Source organism: Echeneis naucrates, chromosome 9, assembly GCF_900963305.1.
Source record: "Echeneis naucrates chromosome 9, fEcheNa1.1, whole genome shotgun sequence".
NCBI lineage: Eukaryota > Metazoa > Chordata > Actinopteri > Carangiformes > Echeneidae > Echeneis > Echeneis naucrates.
Window position 1 is genome coordinate 2,912,080 of NC_042519.1, and position 24,355 is coordinate 2,936,434.

Genomic DNA, 24,355 nt, shown 5'->3' on the forward strand with positions numbered 1-24,355 from the left:
CAGTCAAAATTTTGGACACAGCTTCCCATCCAAATGAATAGGAAAGTGTATCCAAACTTCTGACTGCTACCACATATATATGTTCATACACCGATCAAAGATAACATCAAGACCTCTGACAGGTGAAGTGGTATATTATGGGATATTAGGAAGGCAGTCATAATGTTGGATCAATGCATATTCTGTATTCATATAGAACATGTGTGTTGTTCTCTGTCAAACTGTTTTTGGACAGCTCTTCCACATCAATGAGAAACAGAACAGTCTATTACAGTTGTGATAGTGACAGTTGAAAACCAAACAGTTCATTCCTTCTGTGGTTTGTCAAACTTAGTTCATGGCAGAGCTTTCTGAGAAAGCCAACTTCAATACACCCTGACTTCTTTTTACAAACAGTTTTAAACAGGTTTAAGACTCTTCAGCACTGGTTTTACTTTACAAACCTGTAAGTAATGTCCACTTTTACAGTCCACAAATTGGAGCGACTGTTTTTTAAATTTTTTCCAATTTTGGACTGTGGCTGTCCAAATACAAACACTGTTATTTCACAGTAATGGTTGTTATTACTTGATTATGCTACTACATATTCATAAAACATAAAAGAAAATAACTGCAGCCAACTGAAATGTGCACGCTCTCATATATGATCTTCGCGAGATGTAGTAATTTAGGGTTTTGTGATCATGTAAAGCAAAGACAACCTCAGAAGAGAGTGAACTCATTCTGGTTAAGTTCAGTTCACATCCATAAAATGCTGTGATGGTGATGATGACACTTACAGACTGGTCCATCCAACATGTGGAGAACATGCATCATGCACAGGGAAGAAAGAAAAACAGCCAGAAAGACAGAAACAAAGACAGAGGTGACATAAAGAACAAAGACGAAAAATATCAAAATACAATGGGTGCTACAGGCAACTGTAGTTTACTGAGAGCCAACTAAAATATGCAAAAACTAACAAAGGACAGTGCAACACAGCTAAAGATTAAAGAAAATATCATAATAGTGGGAAACAAAACATAACAGGGGCACGGACAATAATCTTTTTCTTTAAAATGCATGCAGTGTAATACACATAACTATGTAAAGTGTCTATGACTTCAAAGAAGTTCAGGCTGATCTGAGTCAGCAGTGTTTGTTTTCTATATTTAAAACTCATAATGCAAGTGACTGTGGAGAAAATGTAGTAGGCCAGTGCAGTCCTCCACAATCCCTCCCCTCAACTCACGCTTGCCTCAGTTGCTCAGTGTTGCCTTTGAGCAATATGGATTTATTCTTTTCCACCTGACTGTCTTGCAGCCATCACTGTTGATGAAACCAAGTAATTAGGTACCAAGCTTCCCCCAGGCTGGTGCATACCCCAATCTAAGTTTGGTGTTTCCCCAACCTTGTAATGTTTTTGTCCTCGAATTGCAAAAGTGTGAGCAGAGGAACAAAGGAATGGAGGTTGATTCAAATGAGGGTGCACAAAATGGCATTGGTATTTTGATGGATTGCAAATCAATGAAATATAATGAAATATAATTTGGAAAATTAAAAGTTAGAACAAATACAGTTAATTTTAACATGTTTCATGCGAAGATGAATTACTAATTAAACTGCCACAATAAGGAGAACGGATGGAAGTAAAACAATTGTTTGCATCCGAAATAGAAAATAACTCTTTCTGCGTTTCAGAGTTGTTATGAGTTTTGTTTGTTGTTTTGGCATTGCTCACTTCAGAAACTAAATAAAAACAGCTATTTTGTCCTTTGACCTTGATGTTGGCTGTCTTTCTTGGGAGTGGGAAGGGCGGGTGCTTTCTATCGTGTGTGGTTCTGGTTCCTCTAGGCTAGGCCCATAACACAGTCCACACACTTAAAGCCACTTCTTGCAGCCCGCTGTTAGATTGCTTGATCGTCTTTTGTGTAACAAAGTCTTCATTATAACAAATTGTTTTTGCCTTTGGTTTTACATCACAAAGACATGAATTAATCTTGCAAATATGTCCCACTTATTGAGTCATGCCTCCAAGTCTATATTGTGATATCTGAATATAGAATATATTTTTATAGAATTAAAAGAGTATTGTGTTTTACATATTTTATGGGTATCTATTATTTTTATTTAATTTTTTTTATCTTTTTTAATAGTAGGACACATTTGTTGGAAGTTTAGCTCTGCGTATTTGGAAAACATCAGAGGAAAATACAGAATATCACTTGAATTTCAGTCACATTCACACAGCAGGTATTTACTTTAACTGCTATATTTAAATACAATAATCCATCATTGGGGCAAAACTGAAAGTGACCAAGTCCTTTCAGTCTTTAACAAGTAATGATAGCACCATTGCCAGTCTAAATAGTATAATTACTGCAATAGAAAGAAAATCTTTAGATGGATGTTAATTGATAGCACTAAACCAGAATGATCCTTTCGACTACACAAAACTCTAGTCCCTCTGCTGTTTTTTTTCCATTTGAGTGTCTGCCTACCTTCCTTCACAGGAATCGCTGGTTTCTTCTGCCTCAGACCCAGGAGGATGAAGAACAGGACCAGCGGGATGAAGATTTCAAAGGCCAGCACCCACTGCATAGAAAAAGGACAGAAGACTTAATTGTGTTGCATTTTCAATAAAACCTCAGCAAAGAAATTCAGTTTCAGCTCAGCTATCCTGCTGCAAGGTTACTTTTTTAAAGGTTCTCTGCCATGAAACTCAGCGTGCCAGTTCCCATCTCCCTGCTTGTGGATTAGCGCAGAGGTTGTGTATTGTTGCATTACATAATTTCATCAGAGAGGAATTAAGGTGTGTGTGGAGTGTGAAGGATGTGCAGTCTGCTGAACATGCAAAATTCTTACTGCCACTCCCAAAACTTTTCCATCATGGCAGACATTTTAAAAAGGATGTGTAGTGTATTCTTTACAAATAAAAGCCCACTGGTCCCTTTAAATGGACAGTGACACATCTGCAAATGCAATTGTGTCAGTCTATTCAAGCCAACTTATTAAATTAAAGACTAATTGTCTATTGCCTGTCTACTGCCATAAAGACAGGTAGATTAACACCACATCTAAGCAGTGTTCCTTTTCGTGCTTTCTGTCTTTCATGTCATATACTGTCTACACCTAATATTTTAATTAGCCAGCCACTCAACTGGACACAGCCAGCAGACTGCCTGAACAAGTTGTTCATAAATCACATTTAGGCTACTGGAGGGGAGAGGAGAGGAGAGAAGAGGAGACAGGGTAGGACAGGACAGGACAAAGCAGGAGAGGAGAGGATAGGAAAGAGCAGAGGAGAGGAGAGAAGCTATTATTTTCATATTTAAAGATAAAGTTTTTTTGTGTATTAAATACGCACAAAAATCTACATGCTGTAGACTAATAATGTGGCATCAGCCCCATTATTGAGTTAAGATGGCAGAAGCCTGTGATGTTCATGAATCATGCCAGCAGTGGTCAATATTCTCTGATAAATTAACCAAAACATGAACAAAAGTTGTTACATTTTGTGTAAATGACGTCACAATCTACATACCACCAAATTTCAGTGTTGAATAACAGTTGTTGCTGCACGTAGTGTTGACATTTTAATGTAATATTAAAATTACAAAAATAATAATAATTCATATAGTAAAGTCATTGTGTTTAAATGTCCTGTCCACAACAGATGATCAGTGATTCAGTCTATCCAACTGTCACAAATATTTATCAGGTAATTTGAAGTAAATGGCTCAGACTAAATCTAATCTATCTGAATCTATCTGCTTTAGTCTTCAAGCCTATAAATATCAATCTTTCCACTTTCTGTCTACTTCATACCACTTTGAATCCTTAATCCTGAATGGTTTACACATCTGGTTTAACTTTTGACATCACAACAGTACTTATAATTGGTCAGTTCTGATACAGTTACATGTTTGATTCATGCATTAGTATTATATTCCACATAAAACAGAAGCAGTGAGGCTTAGCTAAAGAGCCTGGTGCTACAGTTGCAGTGAAGTGAAAACTAGAATTAAAGGCTCAGAGTTGTCTGGCTCATCACTCAAACTAATGTCAAATTACATCCACATGATGTTTATAATCATTGAATTGGTCCAATAAGTTTTGGTCAAGTGGACTCAATGCCGAACCTTCACAAGTTCACCATGATTATGAACTTTGAATATCAAAGTTTGAGCTGTTCATCTTTCAGGGAATGGTTGTGCTAAATTTGAAGAGCTGGGGCAGAGACAGACAACTAAAATTGAGGAGGTTCCAGTAGCCTCACAATACTAAGGCTATTGGGATATGTCCACAGTGAACAGCTTCACTTTAAAAAGTCATTATTTCATAAAAGAAACTTTGTACATATCCACATGTCAATAAACACATTGACTCATAACCAAACAAAGACTGTATTATCTGTCAACAATCACATATTCACTATTCTAACATGTAAACAAGGCGCACTGCGGCACCACACACTCATTCACTATTATTCATCATTTGGAGATTGGCATCTCAGAATTACAATGGACCCAATGTTTGAGACTTACAGAGTCACAGTGTGTGAGAGGGTGGACAAACTCCAACCAGACACACACATAAAAAGGTCAAAATCTAGGTTTTGATTGGTAAAAAATTACATCAAGATATATTTTCTATAGAGTTTGCCCTCTTGCAGATGTTGGTTTCTTGACCTCTTGAGATGTCTGCATGTTGTGTTCTATAGAAAAAAGAGAAGCATTCAAATCATAATTCTATAATGTCTTCAGTCTGTCTTGTACTACTTCTGTGTTCTTGTGCTCTTGTTTATGTCTACTACTTCAAGTAAGAGAAATCTATTTTCAAGGGTCATTTTAAATTGCCCCTGGACACAAATAAAGTTTCTTGAATTGAATTGAATTTGGTTTGAAGGATTAATAGGACCGTTTACACCTGGGAACACAGCCTAGGACAAACCACCAGCTCCAGACCAATGCTTACTCTGTACCATTTGGCCCAGGATGTCCACAGGCTAACAAATCTGCTGGCTTACCTAGCGCTTTCTATGTAAGGACCTGCGTGTTAATCATAATGAAACATTTCAAATACACAAAGATGCAAAGCTGCCTCCCACCAAGAAATTCAGGTGTATGAAACAGCAGATTCCACACACATTTTCAGTGCTCCTGCACAGTGCATATATGCATGAACGTCACACTCCACCCTCTTTGTTCTAAATTTAATAGGTTACTAAGTCCTAGATCAACTCTCTGTTCAGAAACATTATTAAGGCTCAAGAAAAATTGTAAAATCAATTGGTAAATCAGCCAAATAAAAAAGTTAGAGGAAGAAGGTGATACTCTCAGAGGAAGGGTCCAAGAAAAAAATTAATTCAGGAGGTATGTCTGATGTCAATAAGAACAAAATAAATTGAGGGGGTAAGTGTGGCATGCTGGATTTGTGGATTAGTTGTGGTGCATGTGGTGCAACGGACTAACAAACCACTTCCTAATGTCCATTTTTTCATTGCATCATCTCTAGTCACCAACTCACTGAAACCAGTACACCACACGGAAGTTGACACTTAATAAACTGACCATGAAAGATGGCATAGTTTTTGTCTCGCTCTCTCATATCAGTATAATATGGACAAAAATACAAATCTGAAAAAAAAAAAAAAACTCTAAAATATATTTGGCAACATAGAACTGTACTTGGATTGTGCAGATGATCTCTCATCATAGCTTATGTGTTTGCCAATATTTGTCCTGTTTTCCCATTAGTGTGGGAATTTATCATTTTTTGTAGTTTTAAATCAATATTATATTTCATTTGCCTAACCACAGTTTTACATATATCAGACCAGTGTTTTGAACACTCATGTTCACATCCACTCAGTTTTGTTTGTTATGTCAGTGCTCCATGTTCATTAAGCAAAGTCGAGGAAATGGATAGACAGAACATATCACACCAGGCCACTACCCCCATGAGTCTACCCCTAGCCCCCCTTCAACATATTGGCAACTGGTATGTTGACATGGTGATGATAAAAGCTATGGATAAGTTCTGTACACAAAAAAGGTAACATGAGTATATAATCATAATAACATATTTTTAAGATGACTTGAAAAAGTAACTAATATGATTCAATACTTAAAACTGATTGGTTGTAAAAAAGGACCAAACACCAAAAATAATAAGACCAGATATAAACTAAAGTTAGGTCAGGTTTTCAGTTGAGAGCCTAAATGAGCTTTAATTAGTTGCACAAACTCAAACACAGACTACTTGTATAGGACAAAGGATATGCAGCTACTGCTGATTTATTTATTCAAGTAGGCGGGCAACAGATGTTATTATGAAAAAGGAAGGAAGGTCCATAATTAGACTGGTATTGCTGAGAAGATAAACTCCCTCATGTACTACTCAGTGTGGGGACTCCTGTGTCCCTTACCCTAAAACTAAATCTAAAATAAAGAGCTTGATCCATATTAAAAGATATTTTAAAAGATATTTTTTATTAAAAGATATTTTTCCAACAGAACAACTAACTGCTCTTGATTTTTCTTTATCTATTATGTGAAAAGGTTAAATGCAGATCAGAGCATGTGCTTTTTTTGAGGTAAATGGTCAATTCTGTGTGCTTCACACATTTGTGTTAATGCTTAAATGAAGATAGTGCAAGACTATCCCATTTTTTCTTTTTACTAATTTCAACTCAAAATCAGTGTTGGAGTCTAATTAAATAAAAACATTCTAATGAACCCCATAAGTCATCACACAACATCACCATCAGTCTGATGTAACCCATACTGCAGTACAGCCTGAACCCAGACTAAAAGCCTCTCACACCTCCCCTTCCGCTCCCGTTAATAGGAGGAACACTCTTCTTCTAAATGGATTTGTCATCTTCAGTCTGGCTTCTCTGTGCTACAGCCTCTCCCACAAATTACATGTATATATTCTAAAGGGGAATTTCACCCAAAGTTAGGGATCATTTAATGGGAATGCACAAAGTATAACAACTGATCCCCAGTCAGACAATTGAACTGATGTTCATGAACTAAATGAAACTAAGTCTGATGGATGTCTTGAAAAAGCCCAATGGAAGCAGTAATAAATATGGGACAGGCACAATATCACTAGGGGAATATATTGTATAATTTCCTCTTGTAGTATGTTGTCGATGCAGAATTGCAAATGCATTCAGAATGGCTAATTCAACCAGTTACTACTTTATGACTCCCCCACTTGGTGCTTTTAGGTCAACCGTTCACCTCGACAAGGTAAACACACACACACACACACACACACACACACCTGCACACTACAGCTGCACAATAAATGTAAATATAACTGAATTGTCATATGTGCAGATGCAACATCCAAACCACAAAAGATGCAATTTTCGTCACTGGAACTTCCAAGTATCAACTAGAAGGGAAGCTGTGTCACAACATTGTTGTTTGCCTTGTTAGCACCATTAGCATTATGATGATACAGAAATACTCCAGTCTAAAAATGTCTTAACATTACATATGGTTACTGAAATGATAATGGGTTGACTCCAGTTTCTACCATTGTGCTTCTTGGGTTTTACCTTCCCTTGTGTGTTCTGTCTCTTCCAGTGCGTTTCTCTCTAATAGATGTGTGTCTGTGCCTGCCACCCATTAGTTCATTAGCTAAGCAATATTTAAATCCCATCCACTCTTCGCCAGATTGTTGCATTAGCCTGTTTGGTATCAGGCACTCTTGGCTGCTTAAAACTGTAAATCTCTTGTGGTTTCTCAGTACTAGTCTTTGTTTCCTTGTACCTCAGGATCATTCCCTGTCTGCCTGCTCAACTCTCTACCCGCCTCCAGTTTTCCCACTGTAGGGCACACTGTCAAACTAGCTCTCCCTCCCAAACCCTGTTCGCCTCCAGCCCCTTGCCTCCATTCCCTGCATGGCTCAGCTCTTCTATCCACCATTTTACTTCACTCGATTCCTCACCACTTCCTCGTTTAAATCACGGACTTAGCTTAAGTCAGGGTCAATTAAATGAAAACCAATGGAACACATACGGTATAACTAGAAATGTGCAATGACTTGACTGCTTCAATAGTTAGCACTACCACTGAGGCTGAGGACTATGATTTGCCATCAAGAGGTCGTTTGAAGTTGACTACATAAAATACATAAATTCAGAGGAATCAGGAAGCTCAAAACTTTCATCTGTCAATGTGAATTGTGTGATATGGGGAGGTCCATCCTGTATTGTAGCCTTATGACAGCGATTTCTAATATCTAGCAAAAGTAGCACACTGCACTAATGTTTTCAGCCCTTTCTGTGTTACAGTGCTAAAACTGCAACAGGAAGCCGAGAAATTGATTATATCATTACATCCTTATCTCTTCCTTACCCCAGCTAAGCTCACGAGAAACTTAGGTGTCATGATTGATTCCCAGTTAGCCTTCTCAAACCATGTTTCTGGCTTTCAGTCATGATGTTTTGCTCTATGAAGATCTGAAGAATCAGGCCTTATGTGACTAAAGTCTTTGAACCTAGCTCTCGGTCAGGGCCTTGGTTAGCTCTAACATGGACTGCTGCTGCTCTGAGGGGCTCTTCTTTGTGCACAGTAAAACCCCCACAAATGGTTCAAAATGTGCCATTCAGCCAAAAAGGGCACTTGTCAGTCCACTGTCTCTGACCTGCACTGGCTGCCAAATCAAAATCAAGTGACGAATGTTTGTTTCACAGTAAATCCTGTGCCTATACCATCTATCTGAACTCAAAAAAAAATTCAGCCATTTCATTCTTCAAGGAACTGTCATCTGGTGTTGTTAATCGAGCAATCGCAGTCCAGACGGTTCTCATCTGTGGCTCCCTGTTAGTAGAACGAAATACTTATTTCTATCTATCTCTGTGTTCAAGAATCAAATTAAAGCATTTCTCGATCAAACACCTTACATATCTAACAAGCACTTACTATGCACTTCCTTATGTAGCTTGTCCTTGTAGGTATTAAAACGATGTTGTCATTGACACCCTAATGCACCAAGGCTTATGAAGGTCTGGGACTGGGCAATAAATACATTTGAAATTATTAATTTGGATTTGGGCGGAACAGCAGCATAGTGGTTAGTGCTGATGTCCCGCAACAAGAAGGCCGTGGGTTCAGTGCCTGGGCCTGGGGCCTTTTTGTGTAGTGTGCTTTTTTCCCCCTCCAGTTTCCTCCCACCAACCAAAGACATCATGTTTGGGTTAATTGGTGACTCTAAATTGTCTGTAGGTCTGAGTGTGAGTGGTTGTTTGTCTCTGTGTGTTGGCCCTGTGATGGACTGGTGACCTGTTCAGGATGTACCCTGCCCTCGCCCAATGTCTGCTGGGATTTGCACCAGAAACCCCCACAACCCAGAAACAGATAAGCAGTATAAGATAAATCAATGAATTAATAATTTGAATTTGTTTGTCTTGAATTTCTGCCACCAACAATCCCCTATGATCAAATATGAGGGACCTTGTAAGGTCCCTTGTAAGGTCCCTCATGACTCACAAGTGAGATGCAGGCATGGAATGGATCCGAAATTCCTTCAGAGTGAAAACAATTATTGGACAAGTAAATGGTAAATTGACTGCAATTACATAGAGCTTTCCTGGTTTTATCAAGTTCTCGAAGCATTTCACCCATTTACACAGCGCTTTCCTTCTGAGCATAGCATTTACCACACACACACGCCTACTTCCTGATTCAGCTTCAGTATCTTGCCCAACACGGGAGGAGACAGGAATCAAACCACCAACCTTCTAAATAGATGATCTGTCTTCTAATGGGACAATGAGTCCCATATTTCAATATTTGAAGAGAAATATTTGACAGGTCTTTGGGTCCACATCCAAACTGGGCTTCCTGACCTGTACATCTGCTTTGGAGGTGAAGATTCCATTTCCAACACCTTACAAGCATGACATTCTAGCACCAATTTCCTCATTAAGACAGGAACAGAAACAATAATGACAGAGTAGCAATTTTTTATTTAGGCTGTAATTTGTGATCTGCTGTAAGAAACCAAGGAAGAAGTCACTAAGACTGGACAGCTCTGTGCTGTCTAGTGGACGGTAAAGTGTTTTTTTACCAGTAAGGTCAACACTGAGCCTTGGGGAAGTAACATCACCGGTGTAATGTGTGAGGGACGGTAGTTATTTAAAAAGAAAATTTCAACATTCAACATTTCAACTTAACATATTAACATAAAATAACATAACATTAACATTCCATGCTTTATTTAAGAAGTAAGTCTTCTTGATTTTGTGAATGTTTGGGGATTTGATTTGAATAAGTTATTGGTCTTTTGTCTAAAGAAGTCTGACAAACCTATGTATAAGACCTTTTCCTGGTCTCAATTGCTTTAAACAATTTATGTATACATCCAGCCCGACTGGATGTATGTATATGGTTTAAAAATGAAAACTCTGATCTTTTCACATCAAGGTCGAAATCAGGAAGAAATAATTCAAAACAAGTTTTTGCTCTTACTTTGATTAGATTTTCCCTTTTTGGATTTGAACCAAATTTCCCCTTTGAGTCAAAGTGGCAAATTGTAAAATGCTTTGATTTCCCATTTTCTCCAAAATCACAGTTGATACCGTCGCCATTTTTGTCCAGGTGGAGTTGTTGTATGCAGATATTTCAGATGGTGAACCTGAATGCGCATCGCTGCAAAGAGTTCTTTGTCACTGCGCTTGTGCGAATCACATCAGCTAATGATAAGTTCAGCCCATTCTGAACCAAGGGAGCAAAACAAGATCATTTGGTGGCAGAAGTTAATAAGAAAACCTATTTTCATTCAGAATAAATCATCCTTAACAACAAATTCAATTTATCCAATTAAATCTATTTATTTCCCAGCCCAAACATTAAGCTGTGTTTGCTAAAAAGTTCAAAGTCAGATTCTTGACAACCCTTTCAAATACTGAAATACTTAACTAATTTCAACCCCTTTTTCAAGTTTTTCATTTACTTTATTTTTCTTGCACTAAAAACACTTGCAAAAACTTTAAACCATGAATAGATCTTAATTTTTTTATATGAAATATATTTTTTGTCAGATTTTTTTACAGTAAAATTTGATAGAAATTGACATTGTATGGCATTTATGTTTTTATTGATATTTTACCAAAGGTCCGAATGCCATCCATCAATTCCAAAAAAACTGTTACATCACATCTTTACCAGCTTGGTAGTTATGAAGCTGCGCATTTTTTTCAATATAGACCAATAGACCAGTACACATTCAGGTCAGTGGCAGGTATCAGAACATCTGATCATTGAATCATTGTGTATTACAATTGCTGTACATTTCCATTCTTAACAATTCAGTCTACAGATTGTGATTTTCTTTTTTCCAAACAATGCAGCGTGCTACTCTGAGTACATTTGATCTAAAAAAAAGAAATACATTTGTTCCTAATTATTTTTTTTTAAGGATTATTGGCAAAAGTACTATTTTTGTTAAAATCTTATCATCCCTAGATATTCTTATGTATTAGATTGTCTGTTTGATGGCAAAAGTGCTATCTAGATCGTTCTGCTGAGCATGTGACCATCAGCTCTATGGACAGCTGCACTGAGACTAAACCAGGGCAGCACGATTATAAGTCCATAGACAGGACTGATGCAGCGGATGATTCTGATTACAGAGGCTCTCAAAGTCTTTCGAGTGCCTCTGGAGGTAGAAGGGCCAAAAATATCTGCCCTCTTCCCTCAGCCATTGCATATGAACACAAAAACTACCATCTAGCTGAATACCAGTAATGGAATCAGGTGCTTATGAAAATCTTGAGGACTAAGGTCAGATCCAAATACGACAGTGGCCCCATGTCTACACAGCAGGCATAGGATGTAATGCAGAGGAGTAGCAGCACCTCCACACATCCATCTGTTTCTACACGTGATGTGTTCAGGCATAGCAAGTGCAGGTTAGACCCCTTTTCCTTGTGGCTAACTTTTACTAGAATGTAGCTCATGTCATAATGCACACATGCAGAGAACAGGACTGAATAAATCAGAACCTGTGAACTGTACTACTTATGAGCATGTGAGTTAGCAAGTTCTAAAAGAGAAATACTCGGGAACTATGACATTTGTATTGTACTCCAAATCTGGAGTACAAGTGGCTTGCAAAAAATACGGTTTACCAAGTTTAGAGACACAGCAGTTTTCTATTTCACTGCCCAACAACGCTTCAATTTTCCTGGTGGTTTGTTGTCATTTTGCCAAAATTAAGCTTGTCAAGATTATGTGCTTGTTGATGGAGTAGTTTTGTCTTTATCCGGTGATGCTAATTTTAGGAGTGGCATTCTCCTGCCTAAATGTTTTTCTTAAATTTTGTTAATCATTCACATTGATCAATGCCATTGTTTTAAAGCAAATCATTCAATCGCAAAAAAAAAATCATGTGCCATCAGCCTTGTGCTGTTTTAATTTCAATGTGCGTGGTCTATCTGTACATTTAATAATTGAATGCAATAATAATTCATTCACCTGGGGGGGTGCTGGAGCCAATCCCAGCTCACATTGGGTGAGGGCGGGGTCACCCTGCACAGGTCACCAGTCCATCACTGGGCCAACACACAGAGACAGACAGAGACCAACAACCACTCACACTATGGATAATTTAGAATCAACAAGTAACCCAAACTTGCATGTCTTTAGATGGTGGGAGGAAACCCATGCAGGCACGGGGAGAACATGTAAATTCCACACAGAGAGTGAACCAGGACCTTCTTGTTGTGGTGCAACAGCACTTACTACTATGCCGCCATGCTGTCCAAAAAAACAACAGAAACTGAAAATTAGACTACAAGCTTCTGCTGCACAGGAAAAAAAGACCCTGTTAAAAATAAGGTTTCTGCCCACTGAACCTCTGAAGAACTTTTAATTTAAAACAGTCACAGGAAATGTTGACTTTGTATTAAGTCATAATGGAGTAACTTTGTAATAATTTTAATAAAAATATCAATATCATAAATGCAAGAAGATTCTGGGTTTCATTCCATGGGGAGTCTGTGTGCAGTTTGCATGTTCTCCCCGTGCTTGTGTGGGTTTCCTCCCACTGTCCAAAGACATGCACGTCTAGGCTGATTGGTGACTCTAAACTGTCCGTAGGTCTGGGTGTGAGTGTTTTTTTGTCTCTGTATTGGCCCTGTGATAGACTGGCAGCCTGTCTAGTGTTAACACCCACCCTCCCCGAATGTAGCTGGGATTGGCTTCAGCACCCCCACGACCTTGACAAATAATACATTGAAAATTAATAAATGTCTCTGGTCGATCATTTAATATGTGACTAAAGCTGACCTCGCAGTTCAAGTCTTTGTCTTCAGCTTGTGGGTTACATAAAATGTCAGTGTTGTCGTTATAAAGTTGGAATTTGAGGATTCATAATTTGAACATGTTTTCTTAAGGTTAATGGAGGGCTAATAAGATTTAGTAGTAAAAAAGCAGCGACAAATGCAGACACTCATGACTCTTCACTTGACAAATGAAATAATCCAAATACAGCATTAGAAAAAAATTAAGAAGGAAAATGTCTTCCTAAACAGGCACTCATCTAGCCAACAGCCAAAATGGCAGCACCAGCTGAGGTCTATATGTGCACGTCTGTGCTCACCTATAATGAGGAATGAAATGCATTACTCATAAGAAACAATTCATCTCCTCTGCTATTTTTACTGCTCGAGCTGATCTTTTTAATAACCTCATGAATTTATCAAGTAGACGTTGTCATGTGGTACTATTGAGCAGGCTATCACTTCTTCTGCAACATTACAGTTGGAAGGGCCTTAGCCTTGTTTGATGATGTGTGCTGTGAGGGGCCAAACTTCCCTTTTAACCCATATGTGCTGGTACTTCCAATAGGTTAGAGAAATCCACTGTATTTTAATTTCAAATGTAATGGTGTTAAGAATTTCACTTCACAAGCATCAGCTGTTGGTCGGAGCTTTTCAAATGAACGTCCCGAGTGTGTAGTAAAATAAATCATTATTCAGTCTGTTGTGAATCATACTGGAAACAGTCATTGGATGGATGTTGCTGTACAGTGAGATTTACTGTCAGTGCCATGACCTAATCTTTGATAATTGCTGTACTGAGCTGCGTACACACAGATTTACACATGATGAACAACATGGACCCAGAGTTAACCCAGCAATAATCTAATTTTCTAACAGCAAATTCATGCAAAGGGGCTTGAAATATATGAGTTGCCACCTCCTGACATGCTTGAATACCTGATTTACCAAGACACTTAGATGACTGGGTATTATCCATCTTCCCAAGCATTACTTAGCTGTCCTGATGATTGGACACATATAACTGATAGAAATCTAGTTACTTGAAAATAAGCACATTGAATGCAATGCCAATATCACAGTAAGTGAGGTCTGACATTGCCTTATTTCCTGCTCTCTCCTGGTTTGTCCATGTGTGCAGTCTTGGTCTGAAAGCTCAATGTGACTGTAAGTGTACACTCTGACTTTGCCAGGTACCCAGATAGAAACGATAAACAGGAGCTATGGAGAGGCGTCTGTTTTTGTTTTTACTGCTGCAATGTTCCTGAAGTAGACAAAGAGAATTCTGGAGCTATGTCATACCTGCAAGATGAGGAAGTTATGTGGGCAAGCAAACGTGCTTAGTCAGACTTGCTATGATTATGGAGACCCACCGAAATCTTCATCTGCCAGAAGGCGAAAATAAACCAGGCGGTAACAAGACTACAGACTGCACCGGAGCAAATCACACAAGGGAATCTACCCCTTTGTGTACAAAGTGGAAAAAAGACATCTGACCTCAGATCATCTTTTCTGACATTTATCACTGTCCAAACTTTGGAAGTCCCATGACCAGCAGCAAACAATTGCAACTTTAAGTCATTCTGCACAGCAAAGACAACATATCATATTTTAGCCTATTTGTTTAATTGCAATACATTTACTTTGAAATGTAATTTCCTCATTGCTGCTTAATAGCTACGTAACTCTTGCATTGCTGCATTATTCAGGTTTAGTGTTATGACAGCATTGGAAAGTTGGTATCTTTGACAATCCCATGTCACAGCAATACAAATGAAATGAGTAGATGATGAAATGATCAAGTTTTCCTTTTGGGAGATATTTGCTATTAATGTAATGAAATGAATCTTATCACAATGCATTTATAATTACAACAATATAGTAAGTGATCTACACGTATAATGGTCGTGTCATATTGTGTTGGACCCCCGCCTCCGAAAGAAACAGATTTAATTTGATGCAGTAAAACAACAATGTTAGCTGAAGTACCATCATGCAATAATTCCCCCAAAACACCTTATATTTTTATAATGAAGGTAATAATATCACAGCTAAGGGGGCCTGAATTTTTTGCAGCATGTTTAAAACCAAATAAAAACTTGGCCTGAGTTGATTATGGCACATCCTGGTCTTACATAAACTGCACAGGCCCCCCTCCCTAAAATTAAAAACCGAGGTCGAAATCAAAGTGTTGTATGAGGAAAGACAACAACCTGTTTGACACACAAAGAGAAGAGCTTCATCACGGCAGTGTACATGCTGATCACTGCAGTGGAGACATGCACACACTGCTCACACCGCTCTCAGCCCAGATATCTGCCGGGGACGATGCAGCAGGCTGAACCGCCGCCCGCCGCCGAGACGCGGACACCCGAACGCCACTCGTCCGGCCTCGTTTCCAGCCATTTTAACGGCTGTCACATGAATGAATAAAGGTGCTGTCTTACCGGCCCCCGCCTCTTCAGGGAGATGTTCTTCCACAGCAGGAGGTGGAGCTGGTGCAGGAATCCCATTTTGCCTCCCAGTTCTGCTCCGGTGTGTCCTAAATGTCTCACGTTCGCATCCCGGCGTGAAGAGACGTAAATGCCCGGAGACCCCCTACCCCATCCCCGGGAGCACACGTGCCCGCTCCGGCCTTCGGTTGATAAATATGATAATAATATCAGGCTTGTTTGCACAGTTTGCAGGAGAGGGGACAGCTAATTTTCAGAGTCAGGTGTCGGTAGAATGAGGCCAAGCGGCAGAAAAGGAGCACACCGAGGCGCGTTCTGTGTGTCATCCCCCGTGTGCCGGTCCCCAGGTGTCCGCGTCTGGTCAGGAATGTCCGGAGTTAGAGCACCGAGAGAACAGGCTGACGTAAACACTGCCACAGTCAGCACGATCGGCACTTCCGGGCAACGCCTTCAGAGCAAAAGACCTCCAATTTGACATTAGATTTATTTTTACTTCCAAAAGGTATGTTTATGCTTTGTTACTTTGATCAAAACAAATTTGTGATACAATATTTGGTGCAGATTATACTTCATTCTGAAGACAACCTTCTCCACAACAGCAGAAGTAAACATTTGGACAAATGCTAAACCTTTTATTTATATACTGGGCTGAAAGTACTCACATCCTGGCTCTTTTTTTTTGCTGACCACTTTTGGTTTTAATAGGTTAATAATACGGTAATCCTATAATCCAGTCCTATAGTCCTATAATCCATGAATGGTGAGTTGAATTCATTATAAACTCATAGGATTCACCCATGAATTGGGTGACTGTGTGATGAGCACTGTTTTCTCATCTAGAAGGATCTGGGTTCAAACCCTGAGTTTATATGTGTATATTTGACATTATGGATTTATCTGGGGAGCACACAGTTCATCACAATGAATCATATGAGTCTCAACAATGTGAATCAGTAATCATACATTCATATGGCAGCTGATTTGCTGTTCATCACATATTATGTCACATCACCAGGTAGGTCCAGGGGAACAAAGGAGTAATACAGTGCCTGATGAGGAATTTAAGGAGACAAAGGATTACCTGTTCTTCTTTTTATTGCCAGATTCTGAAGCATTACAGCATGGGGGGAAACTACCCCTATCTGGAAAACAAAAGCTCCCCGTGTAAGGGGAGCTTTTGTAACTAAGCCTCCTACCCTTCACATTAATAGGAGAAAACAGAGTGGACCAAAATGGCAGCCCCCATTTTCGGACAAAATGAAGCAAAGGGCATCAGCAGATGGCAGAGAGAATGGGGTGCAGCTCCTTAGTTTTTATACTCCAGCTGCAGTTGAACAGGTGAGTACTGTGGCCTGATTGGTCGGAGATGCACTATGGATGGCTAGACTTAAATATATTTCATCATCATGCTTTGTGGTGTGTAGTTGTCTTGCAAATAAATGATGCTTTATCAAGTAACTTAACACATGGCTAGAGGAGAGCGAAAGGACAGATGAGACAGAGAACAGAGAGGAGGAATTAGAACCACAGATCTGTCCTGTAGCCAAGCAGCCAATGTGTGCCAACAAAATATTATACACCATAAGACCATCACAACCAGCCAGACTGCTGATACAAGGCAGGTTGGGTCCAGGGATTCATGGAGCTGATGCCAAAATCTGTATGAAAATCCCAGAACGTCAGCTGTTTCAGAAAAAGTCAGAGTAACCCGTCTGGCACCGATCACACCATCAAAGTCACAGAGATCTTTTCCTCTGCATTCTGATGTCTTGTGGAGAGATGAACTGAAGCTCCTAAACAGGATTGATGGTATGCAACGTACTGCTGCCACATCAACTGTAGCTCAAACCTCTGCAATACCATCATGTCTGTTGTTGGATTGTTCTTGTTTAGTGCCACGGGCTATAAACACAGAGGCCTCTGTGTTTATAGCCCGTGCATAGCACGAGGCACTACATAATCTTCTCCATACTTATTATTCTTGCGGTATTAATGCGGGTCGTACCGCTGAACGAATCCCAACAATATATATATCAAAACGTGCGTCTCGATCGGGAATAGCGTGCTAAATTCTGGGGAGTAGATTTTCCGATTTTTCCCAAAGTTATTCCCAAAAAACCAGAGAATGCATGGGAGCCGACGAAAAATCGCCTCAAAATTTCACCTATTTTCTCAGTCGCGTAGCTCAGTCATACGTGCACCTAGAAATGTTATTCAAACTTTAAAACGGAGGAAATCTTGTGCTCTTTTCAGAACATCAAATCCTTTTCTCCTAAATCGTACAGTTTTTGAACTATGACCTCTCAAAGGAGCAGTCCGATTCACTTTTTCCTCAAAGTTAGAGTGGAGCTGCTCGTTAAGTAGAGTGAGAGCACTGTGAAAAACTAACCGACATTTTCATGTTTAACTCGAGCTCACGGCCAAACCGTGAAAGGGAGACAAATGATTTTTTTGGTAAAACGTAGACACAGGTCTTGGGATTCAGAAAATCTAAGTTTGAGAGCTCTACTCCTCACCAAATTTAAACTGGAGGGCTCAGAGCGTCAGCAACACCTGGTTTTGGCCCAATTGACTGTAATGCAAATCAAGGTTTCCCTCAAAACAATTTCACTCTGACTTCGCACTGTCCCTACACGCTCATTTTAAGGACTTTTCAAATCAAATAAAGACTTTCGGAATCTCCAGACTCTTCTGTCTCTCACGGTGTTTTCGTTTTTCGGACCGGAGCTACGGTTTGCTCGCAATTCGAAGTAGTTCGGGACGTGGTCAAAAGCCACTTTTCGGAGAGTTTTCGGGAGAGTCTGAGCTCTGACCCGAACGAATTCTCAAATCACCGTGACGACCGCATCTCTCTCAGCTCAGGTCTGTGGATCAAACCCACTTCACTTTGGAGCCTCACTGCTTCGTCATACTTTGTCACAGAAACGCCGTTCAAAGTTTAAACGGGTCAGAAGACCTTGAACTCTGTTTGTGACAAAAGGCTTTATGATAGCTCCTACGCTTACTACACAATCACAGATCAATTGTCATGCTGGTCTCATCTCACTCTTCTGTCTGTGGGCTATGGCCATCACTTTGAATGATTTCTTCTCAAAGACACACACAGAGATATAGAGATGCAGACACAGACAGATATACAGACGCACTCACACATGTACAGAGACACACACAGAGACAGATATCCAGACGCACTCACACATGTACACAGACACACACAGAGACAGATATCCAGACGCAAATAGAGACAGATATACAGATGCACGCACACATATACACAGACAGAAATAGAGGCAGATATAGACACACACTCACACATATACACAGACATACACAGAGACAGACATACACACAGTCAGATAGACAGATGCACTCACACATTTACACAGACACAAATAGAGACAGATATACAGATGCACTCACACATATACACAGACATACACACAGTCAGATATACAGACGCACTCACACATATACACAGACATACAAAGAGACAGATATACAGACATACTCATTGAATCGAGTTCAATCGGTTCTCCGAACGGAAATGTCAGCAGGAAGGCTTTCGACAGCATGACGGTACGTGGGTTGCTTGTCCAGGCGAGGGGCGACGGACGACGGGCCCCGGGTCCCGTGGCACTTCAAAATTTCCCTGGAATTTTCTAGTTAATACTTATAACCTTGTGACAGTATTGCTGGTTAACAATTTTCCTTTTACTGAGCTCTGTCTTCAAAATAGAACATTGTGACAGGTTTCATCAAAGGGAATCTAAAAATTTCAATAAAGAAAAGAAATAAAATAATGGGCAGCATGGCGGCATAGTGTTTAGCGCTGTTACTCCACATAAAAAAGTGTGCATCTTCACTACCTAGACATCCCAATGATTAATGATCCTTTTACTGTGGATAGGATGAGTTTTCTGTCCAGATGTTTTGCTTATTTGGACAGATTTCAAAGCGTAAGTGCAAAATTGAAAAGCCTCTAAAATGGGATTATTTCCATCATGCTCAAAATGAACACAGAGGACTGTTAAGACGTCAGGGTCAGACACAGGTGGATCACAAAAACAGTCAGCATGTCATTTGTTAGAGACCCATTTGCCTGTGAGTCAAAATCCAGCTTGTCCAACAGTTTAAACTTATTTTCGATTTTGCTGAATTATTGTTTAATTGATATGAAGAATTTAGCATAATATCACATCACATATTTAAAAAATATAAAGGTGGAAATAAGTGTGGTGCTACAGTGCCAAGGGCCAGCTAAATTCAGAGTGCATGTCTATGTTGTATTTTTGAGTGTGGGCATTGTGGACTTGAGTTTTACTTTGATTACATAGCCTCTTTTGTACCATTCTATGGCTCCCCTGATAATTTTACTTAAATTACACAACATAAACAGTATCACCACTTATCATAAAGTCGTAAACAGCTTGAGTTAGGTATCAAGTTAGTTTCAAATAATTGTTGAAACACGCCCTTGCATTAACTGTTCCCCTGCCCAATAATCCCAACGATGCAAAAATAACTAAGAAATTTCCTGCTTGGACTGTGTAGAGGTGACCATGTTGGTCTGTCAAGACTTGTATTACCTGATCTTATATGTGGTGCTAGAGAACAAACATTCATTCATTCATTCATTAGGTTCCAGGCAGGATGTTTTAAGCTGTGAGGTGACTGTCGAACACAGCACAAACCAACTAACATCTGGAGATTGGCCCTCTTGGCAACAAAATATCTGATTTAACTCTTGTTTCTGTAAACAATGAATACACATGGCAATTTATTCTTTATTTCATCTATAGATTAAATTCAACTAAATAACATTCTACCAGAGAATAAATCACTTATCACCTTGAGACATATTAAAATAGCATAAAATAAAAAAGGTAGTCAGGTACCTGTGATTTAAAAATATTCATCAACTTCACACTCGTGTTAATGGACTGAAAGGACATTCCTTGATAGTTGTACAGCAGCAATTAAATAACATGGTTGTGACGTCTAAAGAATCAGTCTTCCTCTGCGTCTTCAAAGGCCACACCAGTTGCACTCAGCTTTCTGCAAGAAAAAAAGAAAAGGAAAATAGTTGCTGCTTTACATTCACAGAGTGGTTTATGTGAATAGGGTTAGGGATATTGTTACAGGTTTGTGAGAAATACTTTTTAGTTCCTGGGTTGATGAGCGAAGTCCCTGGAGGTCGTCTCTTCAGAGTCACTGATAGAGAACTGTTCTGCTGCTGCCGGGGCTCATATTCTGGAGCACAAAAAGCTGGTGAACTAAGTTATAAGCAATTCAAACATTTCCAGTAGGCATTCTTGTGAGGGATAATCTGCCATTTCCTGTTTTAACTAATATTTCAGTCCAAAATCTCTCATTGATATTTAACTAAGTTGAAATCTGATGAACGCAAAGGCTCTAGGATGTGATTCACATCATGTTCATATTCAATCATTCAAGGATCCTTCATGCCCAATGAACAGGGCATCATAAGGCCTGCAGGAAATGGTTTTTGGACCAGTTTAAGATTGCTTAAAAAAAAAAACATTAACAAATCAAGTAATATCACAAAAACAAATTTACTAACATGGTTGGTTGATTTAGTATATTTGCATTTATTTATCAAATGCAAAATGTGAATGTATTAGTTGTAACAAATTATTCCTTGCCCTCCACAAACTGAATATTTTCAAAGGTTTCACATATATATATTTTTTAATCAGCTGTATATACTAATGTTACACAATTAATCAAAATCTAATGAAAATCACTCTATGGCTAATCCACATCGCAGGAGATGCTATTCTTCAATAACAGTAAAGAGTGTCACAAAATTGTGAGCACCGTAATCATTGTGGGGCTACAAAGAAGGCCTGGCTAAAAAATACATTTTCCACTTGACCGTTTGGTACAAGGAACAATGAAAACAACGTTACTGTTTTTATTTATTCTTTACAGTGAAAATGAAATGGAAAAAATATCATCCCAATAGAAATTGCATCATGTTTTCTTTGCATATATTGCAGCTGTCTTACATATAAGATTAATCAAGAAATAAATGGAAACATACTTGTTGAATAGGTGTGGGGATTTTTCACTGGACTGACTGGCAGAGGTGTATCTGGAGGGATGAGAAACAGGGAGAGTTGATTTTAAAGTGACATGGAGTAACATAAGTTCATGAGATTCTCTACGGTTTAACTCCACATTCAATGTGACACAGTAAGTTAGAAGTCACAAGAACAAAGAACATTTACTGTCAAGTTGAGTGAGGCTGTCAGCCATCCTGAACAACAGCTCCCTCAGCTCCTCTGTGGCCTCTGGGCATTTCAGCTTGGACAGGGTAACAGTTCGGTCACCAGGACCATCACCCATCTGTAGCTCTGCCATGGATTCATGAAGCTCAACAGACACGTCCCCTCTACCGCAGGCCGACCTGAGGAAAAGTCAGGAATATTCCATCTCAGTGGTGGTGTCATGATCCCATCTATATAATCTAAGTGATGTCTTTAAAGAAAAGCAGGATGTAGTCTTACCTCAGTTTTAGAAGATAATCATCTGTAGATTTCAAGGCAAACCTCTGTTTCTACAGAAACACAAATTTACGACCAACATTACAGCAGTGGTGGTGTCTGAAAATAATGGAGAGGGCTCCAGACTAAACAACAGACTTACAAACTGATTCAATGTGGCTTCATTATACTCCACGCTCCAAACCTCAGCAACATCTGTCAAACTGCAGCAGATTAACAAAAACATTTAAATTAAAATCCACTTGGTCATATGTCCAGTGGTTAGCACTGTAACTTCACAGGAAGAAAGTTCCAGAATAAAGCCTTCCTGTGAGGAATGTGCATGTTCTCCCTGTGCGGGTTTCTTGCAGTTTCTCCAGCTTCTTATCACAGTCCAGGGACATGACTTTAAATTTCCTGTAGGTGCAAATGTGCTAACCTACCCTCAGTATCACCCATGTTTGGCTCCAACCCTGCATGAATAAGCAGTATGGAGGATGGATGTCGAAAATATCATCATCACATCTACAAACATGATCTCAAGAATAATATATTTGCAAGAGGCTATTTTGGGATCAATCCCCTTTAAGTTGAACAGAAGAAAACGTCAAGCTCCCACAAGAAGACAAGCAGAGACAGAGTGGGGGACAGGGCACATTTTCATTTGTCACTGCGGGGCACGGAGTGGTACTGAAAGAGGACACTGGCACCAGGGCTGAAAAGTCAATGCTGAAGAGCGCTAAACCATCATTTGGTCCAATAACCATCAGGAGGCAACTCCACTGGTTGTAAAAAGGAGCCAGTTATATTGAAGACTATTGAAAATCTCCCTTCTTGTCCCTTGATTTATTATCTCAGTAAACATTTTCCTAATGAGTTTATGAACTCGGCCTCCAGTTTCAATACAACATGATGTTCATTTTTTAAATGATTTAGGCCAGAAAGCTGGCGGAGATTGCGGGGCGTGGGTACTGTGTGATTAACAGACTGTACAGATACAGATACAGGTTCTTCCTGTTAAAAAAAAGAAAAGGCGACTGACTCACTCACTAGCCAACCAATGAGTGACATCCATACAACACCAGAGGGATGATTCAGACAAGAGTGCAACAAATATGATCAGATTAAAGGAGACACTTTCTGGATGAACTGCGGAGTAATAGAAAATAAACAGACACAAAAACAAACCGTGCAACAAACTGAGAGAAACGTCTAATTGAAAGGTCAACAATACGACTTCATCATCTATTGAAGGGACATCAGTGAGAGTCAGAGTGCTTATTTGTTCACGGTATTGTGTCCACCTCTGTTCTTGTTGCTGTCTGTCATCCAACAGACAGCAACATAATGACTTCATCTCTTTCAGTGGATCACTTTTCTGTCCACCTTACATCAAATGTATCTGAGGTCATTTCATTCAAACTGGTCAATCTGAAGGACGAAAACCGACGGTACAGCTCTATATTATGGTACATTTTATGTGACGCGAAGACAAATCTGTTTAGACTCTGTCTGTTTTTCAGTTCTGCCACAGCAGACATGTTCACGTAAATTAACCGTAAAATGCTAGAATTTTCAACATTGATTGGTTTAGCCCTCCCTCCGCTCGGCAGTGAATACAACTTTAACCTTTCCTGCAAACTTACACACACATTTGGACTCACCAAATAGAAAACAACCCGTTCTTTCTGTGAGTGTAGCAAAGAAACTTCGCATGGCTCTTTTTATCTACCACAGCACAGACAGAGAGCCGGTCCGCATCCATGCCGTCCAGACTCCACATCGACCTGCCGACAAATCCAGGAAGCACAACAAAGAACGGCCTTCTTCTTCGTGGGTGTCTATCGGCGTATGGTGAAGCGGATTGTAGGCGCATTACTGCCGCCGATGGGACCGAATGCATTGTTGGTTAAAACAAAATAAAACAGACGACCTAAACCACTTTTATTTATGAATTGAGAACTGTCATAGTGTATCTTTTTTGCAGAATTCTCTGAGAGGCATGACGCTGAAAAATGGCTGTGTTTAGACGGGTTTAGGGTCAGGATGTGCCCATTTCCCACCTACCTTAAAATAAGTGTGAAACCTTTCTAACCTGTTCTTGGATGAGT

The 24,355-nt window shown here is 39.4% G+C and overlaps 2 protein-coding genes across 9 annotated transcripts in view; both read right to left on the reverse strand.

Annotated features, from left to right (window-relative positions):
• The window catches only part of abca2 (ATP-binding cassette, sub-family A (ABC1), member 2), a 68,596-nt gene extending 52,504 nt beyond the window's left edge, over window positions 1-16,092 (reverse strand). For 5 of the 7 annotated variants that reach the window (XM_029511372.1, XM_029511368.1, XM_029511369.1 and 2 more), the window contains exons 1-3: window positions 15,733-16,092; window positions 2,481-2,574; window positions 780-782 (exon numbers count right to left, since the gene is read on the reverse strand). In XM_029511372.1, coding sequence (XP_029367232.1) covers window positions 780-782; window positions 2,481-2,574; window positions 15,733-15,798 — 163 coding nt within the window. In that variant the 5' untranslated portion in view covers window positions 15,799-16,092. Of the gene's footprint in view, window positions 1-701; window positions 785-2,480; window positions 2,575-15,732 lie in introns of those variants that run through there. The other 2 variants (XM_029511367.1, XM_029511371.1) reach the window with 2 other exon arrangements.
• A 4,416-nt stretch (window positions 16,093-20,508) lies between these two features.
• paxx (PAXX non-homologous end joining factor) lies at window positions 20,509-24,036 on the reverse strand. 2 transcript variants are annotated; one of them, XM_029511222.1, is made up of 7 exons: window positions 23,909-24,036; window positions 22,408-22,468; window positions 22,269-22,318; window positions 21,990-22,168; window positions 21,803-21,853; window positions 20,895-20,988; window positions 20,509-20,793 (listed from the first exon to the last, which is right to left on the reverse strand). In XM_029511222.1, exons 1-7 carry the CDS (start codon window positions 24,025-24,027, stop codon window positions 20,745-20,747), a joined length of 603 nt encoding a protein of 200 aa, XP_029367082.1. In that variant the 5' UTR covers window positions 24,028-24,036; the 3' UTR covers window positions 20,509-20,744. The 2 variants fall into 2 exon arrangements, with proteins under 2 accessions (XP_029367082.1, XP_029367081.1); XM_029511221.1 differs by having other exon boundaries at window positions 20,895-21,003.
• Between the last annotated feature and the right edge of the window lie 319 nt (window positions 24,037-24,355).

Coding starts and splice junctions, on each gene's coding strand:
- paxx (XM_029511221.1), bottom strand. CDS start 24,027: ATGTGGAGTCTGGACGGCATGGATGCGGACCGGCTCTCTGTCTGTGCT. Junction 22,169..22,268: donor GATTATCTTCTAAAACTGAG/GTAAGACTACAT, acceptor ACTTTTCCTCAG/GTCGGCCTGCGGTAGAGGGG. Junction 21,004..21,802: donor TCCCCACACCTATTCAACAA/GTATGTTTCCAT, acceptor TTAGTTCACCAG/CTTTTTGTGCTCCAGAATAT.